At 52.7% G+C, this 27,927-nt stretch overlaps 1 protein-coding gene across 3 annotated transcripts in view; it reads left to right on the forward strand.

The window, feature by feature from the left end:
• Positions 1 to 335: 335 nt before the first annotated feature.
• The window catches only part of CSF1R (colony stimulating factor 1 receptor), a 31,788-nt gene continuing 4,196 nt past the window's right edge, over positions 336 to 27,927 (forward strand). Inside the window, exons 1-14 of one of the 3 annotated variants that reach the window (XM_038771964.1) lie at positions 336 to 569; positions 5,266 to 5,538; positions 7,076 to 7,360; positions 8,805 to 8,941; positions 12,184 to 12,346; positions 12,609 to 12,795; positions 14,993 to 15,108; positions 16,240 to 16,360; positions 16,841 to 17,028; positions 21,349 to 21,464; positions 24,777 to 24,903; positions 25,346 to 25,450; positions 26,138 to 26,248; positions 27,073 to 27,223. In XM_038771964.1, the coding sequence (XP_038627892.1) occupies positions 521 to 569; positions 5,266 to 5,538; positions 7,076 to 7,360; positions 8,805 to 8,941; positions 12,184 to 12,346; positions 12,609 to 12,795; positions 14,993 to 15,108; positions 16,240 to 16,360; positions 16,841 to 17,028; positions 21,349 to 21,464; positions 24,777 to 24,903; positions 25,346 to 25,450; positions 26,138 to 26,248; positions 27,073 to 27,223 (2,129 nt within the window). In that variant the 5' untranslated portion in view covers positions 336 to 520. Of the gene's footprint in view, positions 570 to 5,265; positions 5,539 to 7,075; positions 7,361 to 8,804; positions 8,942 to 12,183; positions 12,347 to 12,608; positions 12,796 to 14,992; positions 15,109 to 16,239; positions 16,361 to 16,840; positions 17,029 to 21,342; positions 21,465 to 24,776; positions 24,904 to 25,345; positions 25,451 to 26,137; positions 26,249 to 27,072; positions 27,236 to 27,927 lie in introns of all 3 variants that reach the window. The other 2 variants (XM_038771963.1, XM_038771962.1) reach the window with 2 other exon arrangements.

Raw genomic sequence — 27,927 nt, forward strand, 5'->3', positions numbered from 1 at the left:
TCCAAAGACAAAGTCCTTGTCTAATTCCCAACCGTTAATGCTTCCCAGTGCGCACTTCATAAACTGCTCCTGGGTTTGGGAACGGGAGAAAGCTCTTAGTGGGAGGGGGAGGCTGCTGTGAAGTTCTGAGCCCCCGCAATGTAGGAGGATTGGGTCTGAGCGGTGGGTGAGGCCCCAGGACAGAGGAGACCTGCCGCCTCTTCGCCGCACCCGCCCTCTCTCTTTCCCTTGTCCCCTCTCCCCCGCCCTTTGCCATGGGTGAGATTTTCAAGACTGTTTTCTTCTTCGATTCAGGAATTTCCAAATTCTGTGGTGACCAAATACTGAAAAAAGGAGAAGTTTCCCCAGGAGTAGGCTGGCCGAGCGCAGCAGAACGCATCGCTGGAGTCCTGGCTTCCAGGCCCTGTGTGCGTCAAACCCCCCTCACTCTGGGAGGATCTGTGGGGCGGGCTGCAGCTTGACCTGGTGGTCTCTCAATCTCTGGCCTGGCGCCAGCCCGGGTACCACCTCCTCAGAGGACATGCATCTTGGAGGCCTGGCCGCTCTGGTGACTGCAGTCGTTTGGCACGGTAAGTCCGATCCAGACCAGCCGTCATAGAGACGGGGGATTGCTGCAAATGGCAAGACTTCAGCCTCGAGCAATCACCCCGGAAGGGCTCTGGGTAGCCATTTGGGCCTGGGGATCCGCAGTCGGGACTTCTGGTTTTGATATCCAATTCTCCCACCAAGGGAACCTTGGATCATAACCTTCGGGGACCCCCGGGCCCCACACTGTTCCAAAGGGTTACCCAAATCCATACCCACCGTCCCTTGCTGGCAGCATCGTGGGGGAGGTGATTTCAGATGCCAAAGGAAACGGGACTGGCAACAGGTCCATCGAGAAAGCCATGGGCCCAGTCAATACGGGGCCAACCCCAGGCAGGTGGGACTCGGACCAAAGCTGGGGATGGAGGAGAATCAATCAGTCTGGTATTTACCCAGCACTTACTATGTGCAGAGCACTGAAGAAAGTGCTTGTGAGAGTACAATGCAATAGCGTTAGCAATCACTTTCCCTTCCTATAATGATCTTAAAGTCCAGAGGGGGAGACAGACATTAATATAAGTAAATAATTTATAATATGTAATTTAAAAAATATGTATGTAAGCGCTGTGGGGTTGCGAGTAGGGTGAATATCAAATACCTGAAGATCACAAATCCAGGTGCATGGATGACAGCGCAGAAGGGGGAGCATGAATGCTTAGTAGAGTGCACACAGTAAGATTGTTTGAGAATGGTCTCCCTAGAAAGGTAGAAGATCGGAGAATGGCTTTGGGGCTGGCCTGGGGCAGTGGCTGCAGCCTGGAGGTGACTGCTGGGTTAGGGGAGAGGGACAGACTGGGGTCAGAGGGCATGGCTTGGCTTCAGGGAACAGGAGAGATCCCAAGTAGAGGTTTCTAAAGTCGGAAGAGGGAAATCTGGGGGCCTTGGGAGTCCAATCCTGCAGAGCCAGGAGGAGTCTGGCCAGCTGTGCTCCGTTACCCCCTAAACTGATCTCCCCTGCAAGAAAGAGACGATATCACCTGCTCCCTTTGGGGTGAGCATCTGGGGTCAAGGGGAGGGACAGGGAGAGGAATGGCTGTTTTCCTAAGCACCCTACCAAAGCCAGCTAGTCCAGAGCACCATATTGGACTCTGTGGCTGCTCACGGGAGTCAGGAGAGCAATTCATCCTGGAAGATTTGGTCTTAGGGAAAATCATAGCCACCAGAAGCAACCAGCCTGTGCCAGGGGAAGACTATTCATTCAATCGTATTTATTGAGCGCTTACTGTGTGCAGAGCACTGTACTAAGCACTTGGGAAGTACAAGTTGGCAACACATAGAGGTGGTCCCTACCCAACAACGGGCTCACAGTCTAGAAAGACTATGACCCCGCATGTGACCCTGGGCTGAGAAGGGTCCATTCTGACAACTCAGTTGTTGGCAACTGGCCTCTGAGACCCCAGGGCTTCTCTTCCCTCAGGTCCCAACAGGCCGCTGTTGGCAGGGCCAGGGGGGACCTGCAGCTCTGAGAGGAAACAGAAGCCCATCTCTTAGAGACGCTTGAGCTCTGGGACTGGTGATTTCAGCATGGAGGGGCCGACCAGAGAGGGCCGGGGGCAGTTATCAGGAGTGCCACCCAGCTGGGCTCCAACTGTCTTGAGCCGACCACGTCACGGTCGGGGGGATGTCAGGGGAGGTCTGAAGACATCCTGAAATTCTGCTAATTCTGCTGTGTGGTGATAATAATTATGGCATTTGTTAAGCCCTTACTATGTGCCATGCACGGTACTCCCAAGCACTTAGAACAGTGCTCTGCACATAATAAGCACTCAATAAATGCCATCGATTGATTGATCCTGAGAGACAGGAGGGGTTGGGAAGACAGTCAGGGACTCCAAGTTCTGCTTCCCTGGGAATGGCGGTTTCCAGATTCAAAGAGCATGTTTGTGAGGCAGCGCTAGGCTGGGAGGCCCGAGAGCCTGGGGGGGAGGGTTAGGGGGCTGGGCCGCATCAGGGGTCAGTGTTTCACAAGCCAGTGGCCAGCAGTTCCTGACAGCTCTGAGGAAGTTGGAGAGAAGCAATAGAGTGACACCCTCAAACAGCTTGTTCTGCTGGCCGGGGAAGCGAGAGGAGCCGTCTGCCTTCCACGTTTCAGGCTCAGGGGGTGGGGGTCTCCCCCTGGGGCATCCTCCCCGTTTCCCCCTCCTTGGCAACTGACCCAGCCTGGACCTTTCCTCCCTTCACCCATGGAGCTGTCCAATTGGGCAACTGGACGGGTCCCTGAAGGCCCTAGGACTCTAAGGTCTAATCTGACTAAAAGGGGCCTCCCTCCTTACCTCCAACCTCTCTGACCCCTGATCCCACTGCTCCGGAAAGTACGGTGTCTGTCTCCCCCTCTACACTGTGAGTTTGTTGGGGGCGGGGACTGTGTCTGCTAATTCTGTTGCACTCTCCCAAGCGCTTAGTATAGTGCTTTGCACATAGCAAGCACTCAATAAATACCATTGATTGATTGACTGAAGAGGATGACTCTAGTGGCGCCATTCAGTCTGGTGCTTTGGGGCCCAAGACTTCCAGCCGGGGCAACACGAAGGAGAGGGGACCTAACAGCAAGGATCAATCAATTAACAGTATTTATTGAGTGCTTACTGTGTGCAGAGCACTGTATTAAGCGCTTGGGAGAGTGCAATACAGCAGAGATGGTAGACACGATCTCTGCCCACAGCGATGCCCCGGATCAAGGTGGGAAATTGGTGCTTCATCCCGGGCCGGTCCTCAGCTTTCCCAGAGGCTGAGTCTGGGGAAGCAGGCGGGGGAGGCCCAGAGGAAGAAAGCAGAAGTGGGAAAATAACTATGGGAAGTAGCTTGGGGACTGAAGGGAAGCTGAGTGCCTCAAAGCGGCCCTGGCTCCATGCAATGTGTTTCCTGCCCCGCACAGGCACTGAGGGTTTATTCCGGCTCCTCTGGAAGGCACTGATTCAGCTCTCACTTCCTCCCCTTCTTCCCCAATTCTGGACTGGGCCAAAAAAAAAAAAAACCCAACTAAAAAACATGCTGATGAGGCAGGAAAAAAGTGCTCATCCCTGAAGATCCCAGCCAGGGGTTTCAGGTTCTCTTTCGTGCTCCTGAAAGTTTCCTTAAAAGAGAGCGGTGGGTAACCACGAGCGAAGAACCCAGAGAGGATGGAGCGGGAGGGAGAAATGCCAGCCCCAGGAGCCATAGGGAGGAAACGGCCGTGCCAACAAAGACACAAACACCCCCCAACTTTGGGGTAGAGCTAACACAGCCCCGGAAACACCATGATCCGTGACCTTCACCGAGGGTGTTGACGTCACGGCTCCGGTTGCTGCATTTCTGCATTTCTGGCCCGGGTTGGGGCTCCCTAACAGACACCCACAGCAGTAAGAAAGGGCTCAGGAAACATTAAAAGGCATGACTATTACTGATGGATGCAGTGTGGGGTGACCCACAGTCTGGAGACCCCATTTGCTTTTGGGGGGGATTTTTTGGCAATGGGGTTCAAGAATACGTTGAAGCAGGGAGTGCTGGGTAAGGCAGCTGACGTGAACAAGTCTAGGCAGTTGCGTCGACTTGTGTCTCGCATGTTTTCCTCTTATCCCACTCCCTTCTGTGTCTCTCTGACTTGCTCCTTTTCATTTGTACAGATTTATCACTCTATTTATTTTACTTGCACGTATTTACTATTCTATTTATTTTGTTAATGATGTGCATTTAGCTTTAATTCTATCTGTTCTGACGACTTGACACCTGTCCACATGTTTTGTTTTGTTGTCTGTCTCCCCCTTCTAGACTGTGAGCCCGTTGTTGGGTAGGGACCGTCTCTATATGATGCCAACTTGTACTTCCCAAGTGCTTACTAAAGTGCTCTGCACTCAGTAAGTGCTCAATAAATACGATTGAATGAATGAATCCCCCATCCCCACCCCACAGCAATTTTGTCCCTATCTGCCATTTATTTATTTCTATTAATGTCCATCTCCCCCTCTAGACTGTAAGCTCGTGGGCAGGGAATATGTCAGTTATATTTTTCTATTGGACTCTCCCTAGCGCTTAGTACAGTACTCTGCACACAGTAAGCACTCAATAAGTATGATTGAATGAATGAATGAAGGAATACAAGTAGAGGATTAGTGTTTCCTTGAGAAATGAAAAATGGATTGGAGCCCTCTGATCTTAGGCCACCCACGACTGACAAAGAGAGAAAATGACCATAAGCATCTGAACCAATGAGCCTAAGCACTCAACCCTGGGTCTTGTGTCCTCATAGATGATGATGATGATTTTAGACTGTGAGCCCACTGTTGGGTAGGGACTGTCTCTATATATTGCCAACTTGTACTTCCCAAGCGCTTAGTACAGTGCTCTGCACACAGTAAGCGCTCAATAAATATGATTGATGATGATAATGATAATAATAATAACACTAATGGTACTTACTTACTATGTGCCAAGCACTGTTCTTATTGGGGAAGATACAATTAACTACTGTTAATTACAATTAACAGTCCCTATTCCACTTGGGGCTCACACTCTTAATCCCCATTTTACAGATGAGGTAACTGAGGCCCAGAGAAGTTAAGTGACTTGGCCAAAGTCACCCAGCAGACATGTGGAGGAGCCAGGCTCAGAACCCAGGTCCTTCTGATTTCCAGGCCCAAGCTCAATCCACTAAGCCAGTATTCCCTTCCCGAGACCTCCACCTTCTTTCTTCCCCACTCCCAGGTGGGGCCTCCCTGCTGTTGGGGCCGAGCTCACCGGATCTGGTGGTGGAATCGGGGGCGACGGTGACCCTGCGGTGCCCGGGGAACGGCAGCGTGGAGTGGTTCACGGGGCTCGGCTGGGGGAAGCCTGCCGCCGACTGGGTCCCAGGATTCGAGGGGGGCTCCCGGACCCTCAGCACGGCCCAGGCCACTTACCGGGACACGGGGACTTACCGGTGCGTGGACCCTGAGAGCCCAGCTGGGGAGGAGGCGTCCGGCCATCTCTACGTGAAAGGTGAGAGCTTCTGGGGGAAATGTGTATGTGTTGGGGGGGGACGGGGGCTATCTGTTCCCTGGAGTTGGCTTCATTTCCACCTTCCCCGCTCCTCTTCCTCCGTAGCCCCTTGGGCAGGGGTTGGGGCTGACGTCCTCCGTGTCTGTTGACCTACATGGAGAAATGGCAGCCTGGTCAGCTCAAGGACCTTCTGTTAATTCTGTTGTATTGTACTCTCCCAGGCGCTTAGAACAGTGCTCTGCACATAGTAAACACTGGATAAATACTATTGACTGATTGTAGTAAGGTTGCGCCCATCTCCTTGGAAGGACAAATCTGGGCATGCTTCTGAGAGAAAGCCCCAGCTGTCTTTTTGTGGAATAGCTGAAGAAAGTGCTTGAAAACCAAACTTGGTTTCACCTCAATTGACTGCTTCTTGGTGGGCACCATGTAGCTCATTGAGCATTCACATTATTATAGTTATTATTAGTAGTAATAATAATAATAACAGCAATAAGAATTGTGGCATTTGGAAGTGCTTACTATGTGCCGAGCCCTGTATTAAGCGCTGGGTTAGATACAAGACGATCCGGTCCCACATGCGGCTCACAGTCTAAGTAGGAGGGGAACCAGGTATTGAATTCCCATTCTTAATAATAATAATGGCATTTATTAAGCGCTTACTATGTGCAAAGCACTGTTCTAAGCGCTGGGGAGGTTACAAAGTGATCAGGTTGTCCCACAGGGGGCTCACAGTCTTAATCCCCATTTTACAGATGAGGAACTGAGGCCCAGAGAACAATAATAATAATAATAATGATGGCATTTGTTAAGCATTTACTATGTGCAAAGCACTGTTCTAAGCGCTGGGGAGGCTACAAGATGATCAGGTTGTCCCATGGGGGGCTCACAATCAATCTCATTTTACAGATGAGGTAACTGGGGCACAGAGAAGTGAAGTGACTTGCCTAAAGTCACCCAGCTGACAATTGGCAGAGCTGGGATTTGAACCTATGACCTCTGACTCCAAAGCCCGGGCTCTTTCCACTGAGCCATACTCCTTGTAGCTGATGAAACTGAGGCAGAGCCAAGTCAAGTGACTTGCCCAGGGTCACGGCAGAAAAGTAGCCAAGCCAGGATTAGAACCCAGGTCCTCTGCCTCCCAGGCCTGTGATCTTTCCAGGAGGCGATGCTGTTTCTCTATTATATTAATTACTAATATTAGGATTAGTGTATTTGTTTACTATGAGTCAAGCACTGTTTTAAGGGCTGTTGTAGATACAAGTTAACGGAAGATTTTTTTTTCCACTCAGTGCTACTGCTACCAATGCACAACTTGTCCCCTTTGTCTGAGTCAATCATATTTATCTTCTTTATTTAACCCCCATGGGACTCACTAGCCAAGTTCGGGGTTCTCCGGGAGAGTCTGGGCCCCAGTGGTGTTGAGCTTGCCCGTTGCCACAACCCCCCATTTTCCTAACACTCTGTTCCTGTTGTTTCCCCCCCTTCCCTCCTCCACTGGTCCCCACACCCATCCGATCCCCCATCTGATGGACAGATCCGGAGCACCCATGGAGCATCGTGGCCCAGACGATCATGGTGACGGTGGGCAACGATGCTCTGCTCCCCTGTCGGATCACTGACCCCGCGTTGATAGCCCGCGTGTCCCTGCAGCGGGTATCTGGCAAGAACGTCCGCCGGGGCACCAAGCTTACCTTTGATCCTCGGAAGGGGGTCACCATTCATAAGGTGCAGCTCCTTGACCTGAATAGTTACCAGTGCACGGCCATCGTTGGAGGCAACAAGACGCTGTCCCCTCCGATCGAGCTGAAAGTGAAAGAAGGTAATGGGCAGGGGCTGGGGAAGGGGGCTGGACTGTAGCCTGGCGGGGCCCTAAGGGATGGATGGACATTGAATATCCTGGGGATGGTGGGATGAGAGACGAGGGTAGGAACTGGAAATAGCAAGACTTCAAAAGAAGCTTCACAAAGCCTGGAAGCAATAATAATAATAATAATGGCATTTAATAAATGCTTAATAAATGCCAAAAAAAAAAGGCATCCCTCCTGTCCATTGGGCTAGGGGAGCTCCTCCCTGCACCATGCACCCCAGTCCTAGGCCCAGGGGCAATCAATGTGAGAAGCAGTGTGGCCTAGTGGAAAGAGCACAGCCTTGGGAGTCAGAAGGACTTGGGTCCTAATCCTGACTCCGCCACTTGTCAGTCGGGTGACTTTGGGTGAGTCACTTAATTCTCTGTACCTATTTGTAAACTGAGGATTAAGACTGTGAGTCCCATGTGGAATACGAACTGTGTCCACCCTGGTTATTAATAATAATAATGGCATTTGTTAAGTGCTTACTATGTGCAAAGCACTGCTCTAAGCGCTGGGGAGGTTACAAGGTGATCAGGCTGTCCCACCGGGGGCTCACAGTTTTATTCCCCATTTTACAGATGAGGTAACTGAGGCACAGAGAAGTTATGTGATTTGCCCAAAGTCACACAGCTGACAGTTGGCGGAGCTGGGATTTGAACCCATGACCTCTGACTCCAAAGCCCGGGCTCTTTCCACTGAGCCACGCTGATTAGCTTTTACCTAACCCCAGCACTTAGTACAGTATCTGGCATGTAGTAATAATAATACTTAATACTAATAATACTAGTACTAATACTAATACTAATAATTAAAGAAACGGTATTTGTTGAGTACTTACCATGTGCAGAGCACTGTGCTAAGCATTTGGGAGAGAATACAGCAGATTTGGTGGACCCAATTCCTGCCCTCAAGGAGCTTACAGGCTTTCGGGGATGTGGTCCAAGGAGTCTTCCCCCTCGTCCCCCTCTCCATCCCCCCATCTTACCTCCTTCCCTTCCCCACAGCACCTGTAAATATGTATATATGTTTGTACATATTTATTACACTATTTATTTTACTTGTACATATCTATTCTATTTTATTTTAATATGTTTGGTTTTGTTCTCTGTCTCCCCCTTCTAGACTGTGAGCCCACTGTTGGGTAGGGACTGTCTCTATATGTCACCAACTTGTACTTCCCAAGCGCTTAGTACAGTGCTCCGCACACAGTAAGCGCTCAATAAATACGATTGATTGAGAAAGGGTTCATGGGTTGCCCACTTGGGGAGCAGCTAGGCAGCTGAAGGATGTTTATGAAATGGTTTGGGGGAGGCTGATGGAGCTGGGTGTGGGAGGGGGCTCCGGCTGAGGGGGGCATGGCCCCAGTTTACCCCCACCTGCAAGGGCTCTCACCCCACCACGCGTTGGCTTCAGCCATCACAGAGCCCCCGCTGCTGCGGCTGGAGCCCCCGGAGAGTGTGCGAATCCGCGGGGAGCCCTTCTACATCACCTGTGAAGCATCCAATCCCAATTTGGATTTTGACCTGACCCTCCAGCATCAACAGGAACAGGTGAGCTCACGTTGGGGGATGTCAGTGGGAGGGTGCAGGGGCAGATCGCCGTTGGAGGTGGGGAAATCCGTGGTGGACCCAGAACTGTCCCTTCAAGACTGTAGGCCCGTTGTTGGGTAGGGACAGAAGCAGTGTGGCTCAGGGGAAAGAGCACGGGCTTTGGAGTCAGAGGTCATGGGTTCAAATCCCAGATCCACCAATTGTCAGCTGTGTGGCTTTAGGCAAGTCCCTTAGCTTCTCTGTGCCTTAGTTACCTCATATGTAAAATGAGGATGAAGACTGTGAGCCCCCCGTGGGACAACCTGATCACCTTGCAACCTCCCCTGCACTTAGAGCAGTGTTTTGCACATAGTAAATGCTTTATAAATGCCATTATTATTATTATTACATGTTGCCAACATACTTCCACAGCGCTTAGTACAGTGCTCTGCACACAGTAAGCGCTCAATAAATACGATTGAATGAACGGGTTTGGATTGCCAAGCCTGGTTAGGTACTTCAGGGCTGGGCAGACAGGGCTGCCCAGCTGCTCTGAGTCTTCCGTCCTCATCAGGAGGGCTAGCCTGCATGCACAGCTGTTGAGGCCCCTGGGTGAGGCCCTGACTCTTTGAAGACATCGTCGGATGAACATTAAACTCAGGGAGCTTTCCTGGGGCCTCTCCGATCTTGAATGGGCTGGAAGAAGGTGGAGGACTCAGCAGTTGCACCTACTGTGTGCCCAAAGTACAGTGTTTTGCACACAGTAGGTGTTCAAGAAATCCAGATTCTACTACTCTCTGCCTGAAGATGTTTCAACCCACCTTCATCGGCTTCCCAGCATCCCAGTGGTGTGCAGTGAGGCCCAAGGAATTCCAACTGCCAGTAATTCCCATTCTTACTGGCCCACCGCCCGGCCTCTTGTGGGTGGGTGGGATCTACTGTCCCCCAGGCTGTGGGCTGGACTCAATGAGTAGTGGTCTCCCTCAGACACAAGAGCGGGGTCCCCCATAGAGTGCCAAGGATCAATCAGAGATGCTGTGGGCTTTAGAACCACTGAGGCGGATTTGGGTTGGTGGTGAAAGAGGCAGAACCCTTATTTGGTTCAGGGAAACAGGGATGCTTTTACTGAGCGCTCCCCATTTGACCAGCCCTAGACCTCTCTGGAGGACCGTAAGCTCCTCAGGGCAGTGGCTAGCTCTTCTATTTTAATTGTGCTCCCCCAAGCTCAGCACACAGCTGCCCCTCAATAAATACCAGTGCTGGCGTTAATGGGAAAGTGTCCCATCGCCATCCCTTCCTGGGCTCAGCCCTCAGCCCACCCCAACAGTGTTGTTGATTTAAAGTCCAGGCCTCCCCTCATATTTTGTTCTCACCCCGACTCACCCCCAGATCTGTGTACAAATACTCTCCCTCTCCGTGCGTCCGAAGCTGGGCAGCTCCTGGGGACAGGCATGAGGAGGGAAGGAGATGATGGTGATGCCCATAGGGGGGCTGCCTTCTTCTGTGCCCCTCTACCCCTCTGCCCCAACTGCCTGGTCAAAGGTTACTCCCTTTACTTCCCTTTACCCCTAGCTTCAAGGATGCCGGCACCCTTCCCTCCCAACTCAGGCAGATGGTCCGCAAGGACAAAGCCCTTCCCCAGAATCCCTCTGACTTTCCAACGATTATTTCATGCATCCATCAATCAGTAGTATTTCTTGAGCACTTTCTATGTGCAGAGCATTATGTTAAGCACTGAGAAGAGTATGGGAGAGTTAAAAGACAGGACCCCTCCTCCCAGGGAGTTTACAGTTGAATTGTAATCCAACTGTCTTTGAAGACACAGCTTGGCCTAGTAGATAGAGCCCGGGCCTGGGAATCAGAAGGACCTGGGTTCTGATCCCGGTTCTGCCACGAGTCTGCTGTGTCACCCTGGGCAAGTCACTTCACTTCCCTGAGCCTCACTTACCTCATCTGTAAAATGGGGATTAAGACTGTAAGCCCCATGGGCTACAGTGACTGGGTCCAAATTGGTAAACTGGTATATATCCCAATGTTTAGTACAGTGCCTGTACTATTAAAAAAAATCCCTCACAGGCTCTGCTATCCAAGCCTATTCCTGGTCTTCCTAAAAGTATTTCCCCCGCCTTACCTCCTTCCCTTCCCCACAGCACCTGTATATATGTATATATGTTTGTACGTATTTATTACTCTATTTATTTATTTTACTTGTACATATCTATTCTATTTATTTTATTTTGTTAATATGTTTTGTTTTGTTCTCTGTCTCCCCCTTCTAGACTGTGAGCCCACTGTTGGGTAGGGACCGTCTCTATATGTTGCCAACTTGTACTTCCCAAGCGCTTAGTCCAGTGCTCTGCACAGTAAGTGCTCAATAAATACGATTGATTGATTTTTTTTTTGATGGCATTTATTAAGCGCTTACTCTGTGCAAAGCACTGTTCTAAGCACTGGGGAGGTTACAAGGTGATCAGGTTGTCCCACGGGGGGCTCACAGTCCTAATCCCCATTTGACAGATGAGGGAACTGAGGCCCAGAGAAGTGAAGTGACTTGCCCAAAGTCACACAGCTGACAAGTGGCGGAGCTGGGATTTGAACCCATGACCTCTGACTCCAAAGCCCTTGTTCTTTCCACTGAGCCATGCTGCTTCTCTGATTGATTGATTGATTTCCTCTGGCTAATCCCATGGGGATCATCATCCTCATCATCATCATCATAACACAACAACACATTAGTAGGTGCCAACAATGGGGTAGATAGATACAAGGCTATAAGATTTGGACATAATATCTGTCCTATGTGGGGGCTCCCAATTGATCTTATCCCCATTTTACAGGTGAGGAAAACTGAGATCCAGGAAAGTTGAGTGAATTGCCCAAATTCACACAGTAAGACAATAGCCAGGCTTGGACTCAGACCCAAGTTTCCCAATTCCCTGTCCTGTGTTGTTTCCACTGAGTGCTGCTCTCCTGCCTGTCATCCTTGCCCTGCTAATACAGTCTAATATAGTGGCTCTCCAAAATATTTTCGTTTGGGGTTGTGGGGTTGTGGGGTCTGGGAACACATGAGGGGGTAAAGAAATCTGGTGTGTGGTCATACCCCTGGCCCAGACCTCCGTCCGGCTCTGCAGAGCAATCCCTGCTCTCAGAGGGGTACAGAGAGGGCCAGGGAACGGTCAGACGGGAGCCTGACCCTGCTCAAAGTGGGTTTCTCAAGCCAGGGAGGTGAGTGTCCCCTCATCCGTTTTTCCTTCTGGCTACAGGTCCCAGGCAAAATAGTTGCCGACTTCGCCCTGACCAGGGGCTACTCAAAGAACATCTCCCACAGAATCGCACAGGTGGCAGAGGAGGACAGTGGCACCTACTCCTGCAACAGCACCAATGAGAAGGGGTCCAGTGTGGCTTCCATGGTCCTCCGGGTTGTAGGTGAGGTGGTGTCCTGACAGCACCAGGGTTTTCTTGGGGCAGCAGGGGCCCAGGGCCTTCTATAGGTTCCTATAGGGTTCCTGAGGTTCCTATAGGGACCCTCAGGGGTTAATGGTCTACCGGAAGGATGGGAACCAGAAATGGAGGAAACTGACCTGGCCGTGGAGGGAGGAATAGGGGCCTAACCACGTCTAGTCCGCAGGATGGGGAGGGGCCCTGCTGGAGGACTCTCCAGTCACTCCTCCCGTCTGTCCTCCCGCAGAACGGGCCTACGTGAATCTGTCCTCTGAACAGAGTCGCCGACTGGAAGTGGATGTGGGCGAGAAACTGGAGCTGGGGGTCCACGTTGAGGCTTACCCCCAGCTGCTCCATTGGAACTGGACCTTCGATGGCCCATTCCGGACCGCTGATCCCAAGTTTCCGGCCGTCCTCACCGGCAAGATCTACAGGTTTGTTGTACTTACTGAACCTCGGGTTGCCTCTCTTTTGGGGCTGAGGGACACCAGTGGGCAGGGAACGTGTCTGCCAGCTCTGTTATCCTGTTATACTGTACTCTCCCAAGCGCTAAATACAGTGCTCTGCCCACAGTCAGTGCTGAATAAATACGGATTGACCCTGGGCTGACTCACCATATGTCTTGGGGTCATTTCCCCCCAAAGACCTTCAGCGTTGTGGCTGGTTGGGGGGGTGGCCTCCACCAGGTGCCCCCATATGTAGGGGTCTGTTCCCCATTGTGTGGCTAGAAGCACCGAGGAAGAGGATTTTGTACAGATTTATTACTCTATTTATTTTACTTGTACATATTTACTGTTCTATTTTGTCAATGATGTGCATCTAGCTTTATTTCTATTTATTCTGATGACTTGACACTTGTCCACATGTTTTGTTTTGTTGTCTGTCCCCCCCTTCTAGACTGTGAGCCCGTTGTTGGGTAGGGACCGTCTCTAGATGTTGCCAACTTGTACTTCCCAAGTGCTTAGTACAGTGCTCTGCACACAGTAAGCACTCAATAAATGCGATTGAATGAATGAATGAGTGAATGAATGAGGAGAGTGCCAGTTACAAGAAGATCTTGAGGAGGCAGACCTGGGAAGATCACAGAAGGGGAGGGAGGTGAGAGGAGCCATGGGTTCAGGGTAGCCAGTTCAGGTCAATAAACTGAGGCAGCAGCTAAAGAATTTTCCCTCATCACCATCACTAACATCATCAGAGAAGCAGCGTAGCTTAGTGGATAGAGCGTGGGCTTCGGAGTCAGAAAGACCTGGGTTCTAATCTCCGCTCAGCCGTGCGTCTGCTCTGTGACCTTGAGCATGTCACAACTTCTCTGTCAGTTAACAACTTCTCTGTCAACTTAACTAAACTTAATGTAGAGAAGCAGCATGGCTTGGTGGGAAGAGCCCGGGCTTAGGAGTCAGAGGTCGTGGGTTCTAATCCCGGCTCCGTCACTTGTCAGGTGTGTGATTTGGGGGCAAGTCAATTCACTTCTCTGTGCCTCAGTTACCTCATCTGTAAAATGGGGATTAGGACTGTGAGCCCCATGTGGGACAACGTGATCACCTTGTATCCTCCCCAGCGCTTAGAACAGTGCTTCGCAAATAGTAAGCGCTTAACAAATGCCATTATTATTATTCTCCGTGCCTCAGTTACCTCATCTGTAAAATGGGGATTGAGACTGTGAGCCCTACTTGGGACAACCTGATTACCCTGTGGCTACCCCAGCGCTTAGAACAGTGCTCAGCACATAGTAAACACTTAATAAATAGCAACATTATTATTATTCTCTGGGCCTCCGTTACCTCATATGTGTAACGGGGACTAAGAGTGTGAGCCCCATGTTGGGCAGGGACTGTATCCATCCTGTTTAAGTTGTATCTACCCCAGTGCTTAGAACGGTGCTTGGCACATAGTGTTTAACAAGTAGCATAATTATTATCATTACCTTCAAGCAACACAGCAGTCATCTGGTCACTTTACTGGCCGCCCTGGGCTGGTGCTTCATCCTATTATCCTATCCTCCTTGCCCTTACTTGCTCTCTGCCACTCAGTGAAGAGCGGAGGGCAACTAGTCGAGCTTGGACCCGTGGGGACAGAGCTTGGAGGATCTGCCCCAGACAGGCAAACCTTTCAGCAGAGGAAGGAAATGATAATAAGGGGAGCTAGAGTCACCCTTGGACTAGGGTCCCCTGGGGCATAGGTAGGCCCTTAGGAGACTGTAAGCCCGCTGTTGGGTAGAGACCGTCTCTATATGTTGCCAACTTGTACTTCCCAAGGGCTTAGGACAGTGCTCTGCACACAGTAAGCGCTCAATAAATACGATTGAATGAATGAATGAATGAGACCTTCAGAGTTTGGGTATCAATGGACACCCCATTGTGGAGACGCCTGAACTGGCCTCCTTTGTCCCTGAGTGACCACCAGGGAGTGACCGGGATGCTCGGGAGTGGAGAACCCATTGAGCTCCCTCTGGGTTTGCTCTCCAGGTCGGTGCCCACCTCAGGCACACAGAACTCTGTGCAACCCCAGCTTCCCAACAATGCAAGCAAAGAGCCTAGCGCCGGCCGGGGTCCGGGAGGGGGTGCTCAGCTGGGGGAGGAGCTGCAGGGCCAGGCCAGCCCCCCAATGGGCCGTTTCCCGTGCCTCCGACAGATATGACGCCACCCTGGCCTTGCCTCGCCTGAAGGAGTCGGAGAGCGGCCGCTACACTTTCCACGCCGAGAACGCCGGTGCGGGGGCCTCCTTCACCTTCGACGTGGTTCTCTATTGTGAGTTCCTGGTGGTTCCTGGGGGCAGGTGGGGAAGAAGGGGCCGCAGAGTTGGGGGATTGGAGGGAGCTGGGGGCAGTGTCCCCGGGCCAGCAGTCCCAGGAAGGAATGGCTGTCAGGGACAGATCTGCTCCGGGCAGCTTGTTGTCAGGAAAGACCCTCTGAGGGCCTGGGGCTGGGTGGGGTCAGAAGACCAGGCGGGCCTCACCAGCAGATATTCCCCTTGGGCCACCAGAGTGCTTGCTCCTCTCCTTCTCTCTGGCCCTGCCGTGAGGGTCCCTCCGCGCTTTGGCTCGACCCCATGGTGCCGGGCCTGACCCATCAGGGAAGCCCACTGGGGAGGGGTTCCTGAGCAGATGCCAGCCAGGATGAGGGGTGGGAGTCCTGAGTGGTTGTCTATCCACCTCCACACGAAATAGTGACTCCTTACCATTGGCTTTAAAGCATTCAATCACCTCACTTCCCTGACTTCTTCCAACAACTCAGCCCACACACTTCACCCCACTCACCATACCTCGATTTTTGTCTACCTCACCACTGACTCCTCTCCCATGTCCTGCCTCTGGCCTGGAAAGAAATTCCTTCCCCCTCCATATACACCAGACCACCACTCTCCCCACCATCAAAGCTTTATCACATCTCCTCCAAGAGGACTTTCCGACTAAGCCCTCATTTTCTCTCCTCCCACCCCCTTCCGCATCACCTTTGGATTTGCACCTTTTATTCACCCCTCCCTCAACTTCCCAGCACTTACTTACATATCCATAATTTATTTATTTATATTACTCAGTCTCCCCCTCTAGACTGTAAACTCGTTGTGGGCAGGGAACACGTCTACCAACTCTGTTACATTGTACTCTCCCAAGCACTTAGTACAGTAAGTATAGACTGAGGAGAGGTTCAGAGACTGGGGTAGTATCAGTGAGTCTCCTGCCCCAGCCCAGAATGGAGTAGAGGTGGCAGTTTTCTGGTTCCTGGGTCAGAGAAGAGGTCCCAGCCCCTCCCTCCACCTCCTTTGCCTGGGGACGGTGGGGAGAGGGTGGTTTCCCCTGGTGAGGAAGCAGGGGTTGGGAGGGGAGAGGGTGGTTTCCCCTGGCCCTGTCTCTGATGCACCTTGTGTTCCTCACTCAGACCCTGCCAGGGTTGAGGTCAACTGGGACCAATTCAACAACTCCAACTCCCTCCTCTGCATTGCCTCTGGGTATCCAGCCCCCGAGATCGAGTGGTCCCAGTGCCCTGGGAGGAACAGGAGGTAGGTGACCAGCATTCCCACAACTCTCCGTACCCTTGTCCCACCCCCTCTCCTGGGGCATCGGATGCCTCCAGCTCAGAACTCGAAGCTCTCCCGGCCGGCATGCCCCTGAAGATGGCCCTGGCACAACACTGGCGTTCGGGGCTGCTGGGTTACCGTGGAAGAGGGGTGGGGGGACTCCATCGGATCTGGCCCTCACTGTCCTGTCCTGTGGCCTCAGGGGAGGATTGGGCTGGTGAGACGGTCCAGAGTCCCTCGTCAGACCCCTAGAGAAGACAAGATCCACCACGGGACACATGGGCTATGGCACAAGAGGGGCTGGGTATCACAGAGGCCATCAGGACTCCCGGTCCCAGCTCTGGGGTTTCCACAGGCTCGGGAGGTGAGGGCCGTGGTCCCCGCTGGCAAGAAGGGGCCTGGAGGAGGCCCCGGAGAGATGGGCCCCTCACAGAGATGTTCTCCTTCCCGGGGCTTCCTCAGGTGTGACCAGGAGCAGGAACTGCTCTGGAAAGATGACTACCCGACTGTGGTGAGCGAGGTGCCCTTCGGCAAGGTGACCGTCCAAAGCATCCTCCCCATCGAGAAGCTGGAGGCCAACATGACCTACGTCTGCACGGCCAAGAACCGGGCTGGAAACCACTCCGATGAGTACTTCCCCGTCTCCTTAGGTAGGTGAGGGCTCCTCCGTCATGTTTCCCCCGGAGATGGGATGGGCCCAATACTGGGTAGAGAGCGAGGGGGCAGACAGGTGCTGTTCAACCCTTTGAAGCTCTCCAGACCCTCTTCTAACTGTGCGTGAGCTCCCCACCACCGGCCCCGCAGCCTATTAAACATTCCTGTCTAGGGTCCACCAATGGGGTCGAGGTTACCCCCCAAATTCCATTAAGATGAAAGGAAAGATACTATCGGGGGAGCGGGTGGGGTCGGTCCATTAGGAATCCCAGCTCCGCCACTTGTCAGCTGTGTGACCTTGGGCAAGCCACTTAACTTCTCTGTGCCTTAGTTACCTCATCTATAAAATGGGGATTAAGACTGTGAGCCCCAAGTGGGACAACCTGATCACCTTGTAGCCCCCCCCCTCAAGCGCTTAGAACAGTGCTTTGCACATAGTAAGCACTTAACAAATACCACCATCATTATTATTATTAAATGGAATCCACTTGGAGGGTCCTTCACCTGATCCAATTCAAACCACCTGCAGGTTGGACCTGAAACTTTTAAGAAGGGCAGAGGGGCTGGAAGAAAATGTCTTTGCTTCTTTCCATTCCCCCTCAATTCGGTTTCCACGGGAATTATAGGCATGGGTTTTCTCTTCCATCTGGGGGAGCAGGAGCAGACGTTGGGTGTGGTCAGAAGAGAGTGGGTTTGGGTAGGAGAGGATGGGAGGGCTGCTGGGCAAGGAGAATGGCAGGAGTAGGGGGTAGGAGGGCCGTTCTCTTGTAGACAATGAAAGCCTGGTACTAGCCTACCACTTTTTGGAACAACGAACCCTGCTGCAAGGTTAATTTAAAGTGTGCTGATGGATCAGGCAGGAATGGGAAGGATACAATGAAATGGCTCTCTCTGACCAAGGGGAGCCTGGGGGATCAGAAGCACCATGGCCTAGAGGAAAAAGCCTGGGCCTGGGAATCAGAGATCCTGGATTCTAATCCTGAGTCCACCACTTGCCTGCTTTGAAACCTTGGACATGTCATTTCACTTCCCTCTGCCTCAGTTTCCTCATGTGAAAATGGGAAGTCAGTGACTGTTTTCCCTTCTACTTAGACCGTGAGGCCCATGTGTGACAGGGACTGTATCCATCTGACTTTCTTTTCTCTACCCCAGTGCTTAGTTCAGTCCTGGGAGCACAATAAGTGCTTAGCAAATATTATTATTATTATTAGTAGTAGTAGTAGTAGTAATAGCAGTAGAGGTGGTTTCAGCCACAAGAGCTCACGAGGCTGCAAATCCCTGTGACAGGAGGTAGAGGGGAGGACAAGGAGGCGAGGAGAGATGAATTCCTCTCTGAGGAGAGCCGGGAACTGGGGAAGTAGGGAAGGTTGCTTCTCTCTAGGGATGCTTTTCGGCTCCAGACTCTACCAGCCCCTTCAGAGAACTTCAGGGAGCTCAAGTGGCCCAGAATGATCATCTGATCCTGTATCTCATCTCTAAGCACTAATCACTCTCCAGTCACCCAGGAAAACCAGCTGCCCTTTTTTTTTCTAATATATCTCCTCTAGCCCCACTTCTTTGTGCCCACCCACCGGCCCTGCTGCCCCCCAGGAAGACTGTTCCATCCCACAGCCTAGACATTTACCAAAAGATACAGAATATCTTGCCTTGTGCCTATTTTTTCCAACCAGTTTTCACATCAGTTATTATCCTCAAAGGATCCCTGAGAGATAGGGAGAAGTGAGTAATATTACCCCCATTTTACTGATGAAGAAGCTGAGGTCCAGAAAGGTAGAGCGACTTGTTCAAAGTCACCTAGCAGAAGAGTGGCAGAATCAGGCCTAGAATCCAGGTCGCCTGACTCCCAGCCGCATGCCTATTCTTCAGATCATACTGTCTTTTTTTTTAATGGTATTTGTTAAGCACTTACTATGTGCCAGGCATCGTACTGATGCTGGGGTGGATACAAGTTAATCAGGCTGGACACAGTCCATGCCCCACATGGGGCTCACAGTCTTAATCCCCATTTTACAGATGCGCTAACTGAGGCACACAGAGAAGTTAAGGGACCTGCTCAAGGCCACCCAGAAGACAACTCACAACTGGGATTAGATTCCCAGGTCCATGCTCTATCCACTAGTCTATACTTCTTCTCACTAGGCCATTCTGTCTTCCCAAAATAGCGACTCCCCACGTAGAGGCAGCCTGGGCAAGTCTGTAGCAGTGTGAGGCGGGGAGGAGGCAGTAAAGGAGAGTCGGAGGTAGGGTTTTGGGAATGGGGTGGTCCTGGATGGGGTGGTCTTGGACAAGCAGCATAGCTAAGTGGATAGAGCACGGGCCTGGGAATCAGAAGGACCTGGGTTCTAATCTCAGCTACGCCACATGTCTGCTGTGTGACTCTGGGCAAGTCACTTACCTCCTCTGGGCCTCAGTTTCCTCATCTGTGATTGAGTGTGAGTCCCACATGGGGACGGGGACTGAGTCAAATCTAATTAGCTTGTCTCTACCCCGGGGCTGAGAACAGTACATGGCAAGTAGTAAGGGCTTGACAAGAAACATAATTAATTAATTCAAACCTAGGAATTTATAGGTGAATTTTATAGGTGAGGGCTTTTCTTGGAGGAAGGGCAGTCTTTTTAGGGGTGGAATTTAGGCAGAGGCCAGTGCAACCACTTTAGGTTTGCTTGGAAGCAGAAGCAGCGTGGCTTATTGGAAAGAGCACGGGCTTTGGAGTCAGAGGTCATGGGTTCGAATCCCGGCTCCGCCACATGTCTGCTGTGTGACCTTGGGCAAGTCACTTAACTTCTCTGAGCCTCAGTTCCCTCATCTGTAAAATGGGGATTAAGACTGTGAGCCCCACGTGGGACAACTTGATCACCTTGTATCCCTCCCAGCGCTTAGAACAGTGCTCTGCACATAGTAAGCGCTTAACAAAAGCCATCATTATTATTATTATCCCAGCTGAACAGGAGAGGGGCTCCAACCCGTTCTGACTTTAGCTTGTCCAACGCTCTCGACTAGAGCTGTCTGAGAGTTGGTTGAGAGGGGGCTGGGTCTGCAGGAGAGCAGGAGCAGGACACCGAAGGGAGCTGGTAAGCTCGAGGAGTGGAGGAACGGCATCTCTTACTCTGTTGCAGCTTCCTAAGCGCCTAGTACGGTGCTCTGCAGCCAGCAGGGCCAAGTCAGTGCTGCCAAGGCTAAGGAGGGCATCAGTGGCGGGGGAGAATCATTCCCCTCCAGTGTGGCAGCTATTGCTGCCAAGGGGGACAACACGCCACTGGAGGATACCACTCTCGTGACCCTACCCGGACTAGCCAGACCATCTGCAGCTGCCCACAGCTGAGGAGGGGCGGCCCCCTGCCTTATCTCTGCCAGCGCCTGACCTCAACACCACTGACCTCCGCACCTCCTGTGTCCTCCGCTGCTTTGCTCGCCGGCCCCTCAGTGGTGGCGTCCTTGTGGAGACGCACAGGGTGGGCTCGGCCCTGTGACCTGTCCTGCCACCCACCCCTCCACCCCATTACTCTGCGGCCACGAGCCCAGCTGCGATGGACTGAAGCGGCAGATTTAGAACCCGCCCAGACTTCCTGCCCTCTCCCGGTCCAGCCGCAGGGGCGAGAGAACTGCCAGCCTCTTCTTCCCCTCTCCTTTCCCAGCCTGCCACGGGCGGCTGTGGATTTGGGTGGGTGACCCCAGCCAGACTGCCCTACCTCAGGGAACCCTCCCTCCCTCCCTCCCTTCAATGCCTCCAGGGCCCATCTCTCCCCTGCCCCGACTGCCAGCCTTCTGCTCTGGGCAAGAAGCCTGCGGATTTGTTGGCTTCCGATCACTTACGTGTAAGGAGCCTCTTGGCTGGTAAACTCTGCTGTGCCACTGGAACTGGTGTTTTGGTTCTCCATTCTGGGCCCTCCCTGCCGTCCCTCTGCAGACAGTGCGAGCAGGGATGGATCTTGTCCAACCTGGGAGGTGGCAGGCTTCTCTCAAACAGCGTTTCCCCAGGTAACGAAGGCAGTTGAGCCCAGTGTCGGTGAAACGAGCATCCTTGCTCCTGGGGTCGGGGACAGTGGGACCCCAAAACCAGGCAGTAGTCACGCCACTAGGGCTGGGAGAGCTCATCACATGGAACCAGTCTTCACTGTTTGGGACCTTCTCCCCCACGAGCAGCCCTGTGGGCTGGCCAAGGGCTCCCCAGTCCTGGCGCCGTCCCTGTAACCTCACAAGAGTGGTAGGGAGAAGTGGGGACTCGACCCAAGGGTCCGGGGCAGTGAGTTCTGGATCCTGAAGAGGAAGAGGGGTTCCCAGTCCCCTGCTCAGCACCTCCCCTCTGTCTCCTGTAGTTCGATCCTTCAAGCCCGCTGAGGACCCATTCTTCACGCCGGTCCTCGTCGCCTGTATCGCAATCATGGCTCTCCTCTCCCTGCTGCTCCTCTTGCTCCTGTACAAGTATAAGCAGGTCAGTACCGGCTTGGGGTGGCCAGATCCCACCCTGGTGGGCGCCGCTTTCCACCAGGCACCCGATAAAGTGAGACAAGGTGGACAGAAGGGCCGCCCAGCACGGCTCTGGTAAGGGGGTTGAGAGGGGCCGCCCGGGAGGCAGGGTGGGGGGAATCTGTCAGGACTAATAAGACCAGGTCAAATGGGGAACGGCAGGTCCAGCCGCTGTCCCGCAGATGGCTTGTCATGTGACCAGGGGGTGAGGGATCTCGGAGGGATTGCAAGATCACTGTCTCCCCCTGGCACCCCACCCTCCTCACCCAGACTCCACCAGGCAGGGTCTATGCCTGTGCACAGCTCTGGTCTCGGACTCTATCTCCATACCTCTCATTTCCACCACTGAGTTTCCCTCCCCAGGGAACACTTGGAGTCTGAAGCAAACTGGGATTCTCTCCCCTTTCCCAAGAAAAATGTCCCCTTTGGGGATCTGAGGCCTCTAGAGTTCTCAGCCTGAAAAGGGCCTTGAGAGGTCACCTCGCCCATCTCCCTGCCCTTGGCCAGGCGCGTCTGAGTTTCTCCCAGGTAGCCAAAAATACCAGCCCAGGACTTCTCTTCTTCATTCATTCATTCAATCGTAGTTACTGAGTGCTTTCTGTGTGCACAGCACTGTGCTAAGCGCTTGGGAAGTACAAGTTGGCAACATATAGAGATGGTCCCTACCCAACAATGGGCTCACAGTCTAGAAGGGGGAGACAGACAACAAAACAAAACACGCGGACAGGTGTCATCAGAATAAATAAATAGAAATAAAGCTAGAAGCACATCATTAACAAAATAAATAGGATCATCACCAACAGCACTGATCGTGGGCTTACTGTGTGCAAGGCATTGAACCTGGGGCCTGTGAACATACATCTAGGTCTCCGGCTCTCAAGGAACTTACAATCTAGCGAGTTGCAGAGCTGTTGGAACTGTAGGGAGGGGTTCATCCTCCCTCGTGGGGCACCACAGGGGAGCATAAACATGAAGATTTTGCCCATCTGTTCCCCCCTCTCTGGGGCTCACCGTCCCGAGCACTACGCGTGGAGCCAGACAGACCGGAAACTTACACATAGGATAAAAAAGCCATTTCTCCTTTGGGTACGGTTCGGCTCCAGGTTGCATAATCGTGATTCTTAGCCACTAGCAAAACCACGGAGGCCCAGGGGGAAGGAGAAAGCTGAAGTCAGCAGTGAGAAAAGGGGAGGAAGAACCAGGAGAAGGAAGAGAAGTAGCAGTAGTAGCATTTCTTGAGTTGCTGTGTGGTGCCATGCAACGTACCGGGTGCTTGGAAAACACACAGTTACCAAGTGAAGCATTCCCTGCCCCAAGGAGCTTCCACTCTAAAGTGGAAGACGAACGTAGAGATAAGAACAACTAGAATAGAAGGAGCAAAAAGAAGAACCACTAGAAACCCACAAGCGCTCAGAGGAACCAAAGCCAGGCATCCTAATCTGCCCTCTAGATTGTTTGCCCAAATGACTGGCTGGCAGCGGTTTCTCCACTGTCACAGTGGCCAAGACCCCTCCCCTTCGCCTCCTCATTCCACCCCACCAAGGCAGGGTGGAATCTAGACTGTAAGCTCATCTATAGATTGGAAGTTCGTTGTGGGCAGGGAAAGTGTCAGCTCATTGTTACATTGTACTCTCCCAAACACTTGGTACAGTGCAGTGCGCACTGAATATTGCTTCCTCGGCTGGGCCCCGAGGCAGTTGGGGGACCTGGTGGCCCAAGGGCCACCGACCTCAACCTGAGCCCAGACCAGCCAACTAGTCAACACGTCTGATGGGAGGAGGCCCCAGGGAAGGATCCGGGAACTGGGCCCTGCTGGGAATCAAGACCAACTTTGGGACGTTATTGCTCTGGGAGCAGAAGCAGGCAGGCAGATGCCATCCACCGTGTCTCTTCTGGAGGGGAAGGCCCCTGCTTCTCACTCACTCTGCACCCGCTACCCCTTACATGAATAATAATAATAATAATGGCATTTGTTAAGCGCTTACTATGTGCAAAGCACTGCTCTAAGCACTGGGGAGGTTACAAGGTGATCAGGTTGTCCCATGGGGGGGCTCACAGTTTTAATTCCCATTTTCCAGGTGAGGTAACTGAGGCCCAGAGAAGTGAAGTGATTTGCCCAAAGTCACACAGGTGACAGTAGGTGGATCCGGGATTAGAACCCGTGACCTCTGACTCCAAAGCCCAGGCTCTTTCCACTGAGCCACGCTGCTTCTCCGTTCCTTCGGACACACACACACCTGCCATCAATGTCTCCTTGTTAGCCCGGGCACTGCACCCACAGGTTCTGTTTTGTAGTTGCAGGCTGCAGCTAGGGGCTCATAATAATAATAATGATGGCATTTATTAAGCGCTTACTATGTGCAAAGCACTGTCATGGCACCAAGCCCACCCTGTACCCTCCTCTTTAGACCCCTCACTCCGCCCCATCCCAGTCTCTCCATCATGAGACTCAGCACTGGGTCCCCTCCGCCAGCTCCCTCTTCTCTCTCCATATGCATGCCATGGGTGGGGCCTGACACTTCTTTCTTCTCCGGGCCTTCAAGATGCCGCCTTAATTTGGTCTGTTTCATATCTTGGCTGCTGGATTCCTTCCTGCCCCTATCCTCTCTGCCCACCCCAAGCAGAGGGCAAATGCCAGTTTGCTTTGTGCCCTCTGCAGCCCAGGCTTTGGGTGGAACAGGTGGCGGGAGGCCAGGAGCTGCCCCAAGGGGAATCTTTGCCTGAGTGACCATGCAGCATGTAGGGAGGCGAGGTGGGGGAAGGGGGCTGGGATATGGGCTTCCCTTCAGGTAGGTCCCAGCAAGAGTGGGGGTCTGAGGGCCTAACTATAAGCCCATCCCTATTCCCTTGACTTCCTGGAGCAGTCGGGAAAGACCCGGGTTCTAATTCTGACACAACCACTTGCCTGCTATGGGTCCTTCGGCAAGTCACTTCACTTCTCAGTGCCCCAGTTACCACATCTGTAAAATGGGGAATAAGACTGTGAGCCCCATGTGGGATAGGGACTGTCCCCGACCCGGACTAACGTGTGTCTATTCTAGGGCTTAGTACGGTGCCTGATACAGAGCAAGCGCTTAACAAATACCTTAAAAAAAAATGAACACGCACAGCTGGGATAATACTGGGATCTGGAAAAGCATTCCGGGGATGGAGATGGAAAGATAACCCCAACACACACACACAAACACATACACTGCAAGTATGTGTGTGTCTGTTTGTTGAGTGGGGGAGGCCAGAAGGGTTCATCACCCCCTGCTCCTTTCCCCTCTCTTTCCAGAAGCCCAAGTACCAGGTGCGCTGGAAGATCATTGAGACCTGTGAAGGAAACAATTACATCTTCATCGATCCCACCCAGCTGCCTTACAATGAGAAGTGGGAGTTTCCCCGCAACAACCTGCAGTTTGGTGAGCCTCTGCCCTGACACCAGCCCCGAGGGCCCACCGACCACCAGCCTCCGGGCCCGAGGACCAGTCCCGGCCTTTGTACTGGGCCCCAGTTGTCCCAGAGGGTGGGGCAGGGAGTCAGAAGCCCAACTTCCACCCTGTGGCGGGCTGAACTTCGCAGAACTGCTGGGAGCATCAGTAGGGAGACGGAAGGACCTGGGTTCTAATCCCGGCTCCGCCGCTTGTCCGCTGTGTGACCTTGGGCAAGTCGCTTCGTTTCCGTGGGCCTCAGTCACTTCACCTGTGAAGAGAGGATTCAGACCGAGTCCCCCGTGTGAGACATGGACTGCGTCCAGTCCGATTAGCTCGTATCCATCCCGGTGCCAGTACAGTGCCTGGCGCAGGGTAAGGGCTAAAAAATATAAAAAAAGTGCGCGGTTTCAGCATGGTGATTGTGTCGTAGGGAAGACCCTGGGGGCCGGAGCCTTTGGAAAGGTGGTGGAAGCCACGGCCTTCGGGCTGGGGAAGGAGGATGCTGTGCTCAAGGTGGCTGTGAAGATGCTGAAATGTAAGTAGAGGCCGGGGCTGAGGGCGTTAGTGGGGTTCAGCCCTGGGCACCAGCACGGACAGGCCCCAGCCCCTTCCCTGAGCATCTCGACCGTGCTGCCCCACCTGTGGAGGAGGACCACTCTGATGCTGTTGCCGCTTCATACAGAACTGGTTCTGGGTGGGAAGTTTGCAAGGGAGCGGGGAGGGCAGCCTCCATACTGGATCACAGGTAACAGGTTCAGTTTCACCACAGATTTTCACAATGTCTTGCAGGTTCCCACAGTGAGAAGAGTTGGGGTCTGATGGCTCCTATCGATCCCACAGTGGCCCTGAATTATTTTCTCCCCACCTCATAGCTACATGGAAATCTGGGGCCTTGTGGACCCTTTCTTTGGCCTGGCTGGAGGCCGTGGAAGCCAGAGGTCTAGGCTGGGCATCAGGATTCATTCATTCAATCATATTTATTGAGGACTTACTGTGTGCAGAGCACTGTACTAAGCACTTGGGAAGTACAAGTTGGCAACATATAGAGACGGTCCCTACCCAACGACAGGCTCACAGTCTAGAAGGCAGAGACAGACAGCAAAACATGTGGATAGGTGTCGTCAGAACAAATAGAATTAAAGGATACCTGGTTTCTTCTCCAGGCTCTGTTTATGTTCTCATGCTCTGGTTCTCCCCCTTCCCTTCCCTCCTTCAATACCAGCGACGGCTCACACTGATGAGAAGGAGGCTCTCATGTCCGAGCTGAAGATCATGAGCCACCTGGGGCACCACGAGAATATCGTCAACCTACTAGGGGCGTGCACCCATGGAGGTGAGGGTTAGGGCTGGCTGGAATGCCAGCAACAGCGGGACCCACCCACGGTCACCCGGCCCCTCTCTTTCATCACCCCAAGCCATCAATTCCAACCTAGGTTTGGCAGAGACCCTGAGAGGTCATATAGTCTAACCCCCTGCCTCCAGGCAGGACTGCCTCTAAATCATCCCAGACAAAGGAGATACTCTCCTAGGTTTCAAGACTTCCAAGCTTCCCACAACCCCCTCAACCCCCCAGGAGCCCATTCTTGGGTCTAACAGCCCTCACTGTAAGGAAGGTCTTCCTTATAATTAACCTAAATCCTTCTTACTGGAGGAGAAGCCCATTTCTTCTTCTTCTGCCCTCAGTGGAGATCGAAATGGGCCAGCGGGTAATCTCCCCATGTACCACTTTTCCTGCAGTGGGGAGAGCTAGGAACAGATCTTCTGTTCTTGTCCAAAAAAGCTCCCGGCTCCTCCTCGATGGCCACGCTGGTGGGGCAGAAGAGAACTACCTCACTTCTGAACGCCAAGACTGCATTGCTCCTCACCCATAAGGGGCAGAGCTACCAGACTCAGGATATCCTGGTACTTCCAGGGACTATGTCTAATTCACACCTCTGATTCTTTCAATCAATCGCAAGTGAGCTCTTACCGACGCTGAGCCCTGAACTAAGTGCTTGGGAGAATACAACAGAGTTGGTAGACACGTGCCCTGTCCACAAGGAGCTTACGGTCTACTGTCCCAGCTCTTAACACAGTGCTCCGCACTCAGCGTTTATTAAATACTATTACTACTAAAAGGGGAGCAATCTCCTCACCCGGCCCTCCCACGTCCTCTAGGCCCAGTCCTGGTCATCACTGAGTACTGTTGCCATGGAGACCTGCTGAACTTCCTGCGCAGGAAGGCCGAGTCCATGGTAGTCCAAAACATAATCCTGGAGTCCAGCTCGGCCAGCTCCACGGAGTACAAGAACATCTACCTGGAGAAGAAGTACGTCCAGAGGTAACAGCCAGAGCTAGAGCTGCAGCCCTCCTTGGGCCTGGGGCTGACACGGCTCTGAAGTGAGGGAGAGGCGTTTGGGGGTGGAGGGTAGGGAGGGGAAGGGGAAGAGCAGCTCCCAGAGGCAGCCCACTTCTGCAGGGAGCACCAGACTGGACACCAAAACTCCTGAGTCCTTCCCTCAGCTCTCCTACGGCTCTCCGGTCCTTTCCTATTTCCAGACCTCAGTTTCCCCCAGGTGTCATTGCTGCAAGGGCCAGCTCCGGCCCTGGGGCTCATTCAACCTGATTCAGGGCAGGGGTCGTGGGGAGCTTGCTCATCTGAGGCATGGGGGCTTGGACGAAGTGAGGAGAGACAATTGGTTCACTAAGCACAGGCTAAGGTGGAGGGTAGCTGGGTGGGAGGGAGCCTTAACACTCCTTATCCCCGCACCTCAAATCCCCTCTTGTCCTTCCCTGCTTCTGCCTGTGGCTACTATCAGGAAATCGATGGAGTCCAGGATAGAGGCACAGACACACTGGCTCCATTTCCTAGAAAGCCTAACTTGAGCCTCTTCCTCATTCTCAGCCTGCTCTGTACCTTTCCCCTCCCCAAGAGAGCAAGAGGAGAAATCAGAGGGTAAGAGAGATGGCCAGGCAAGGGGCGAGAGAAAAAAAAATTGTGATACTTGTTAAGTGTTTACTGTGTGCCAGGCA

The sequence above is a fragment of the Tachyglossus aculeatus genome, chromosome X1 (assembly GCF_015852505.1).
Source record: "Tachyglossus aculeatus isolate mTacAcu1 chromosome X1, mTacAcu1.pri, whole genome shotgun sequence".
Taxonomy (NCBI): domain Eukaryota; kingdom Metazoa; phylum Chordata; class Mammalia; order Monotremata; family Tachyglossidae; genus Tachyglossus; species Tachyglossus aculeatus.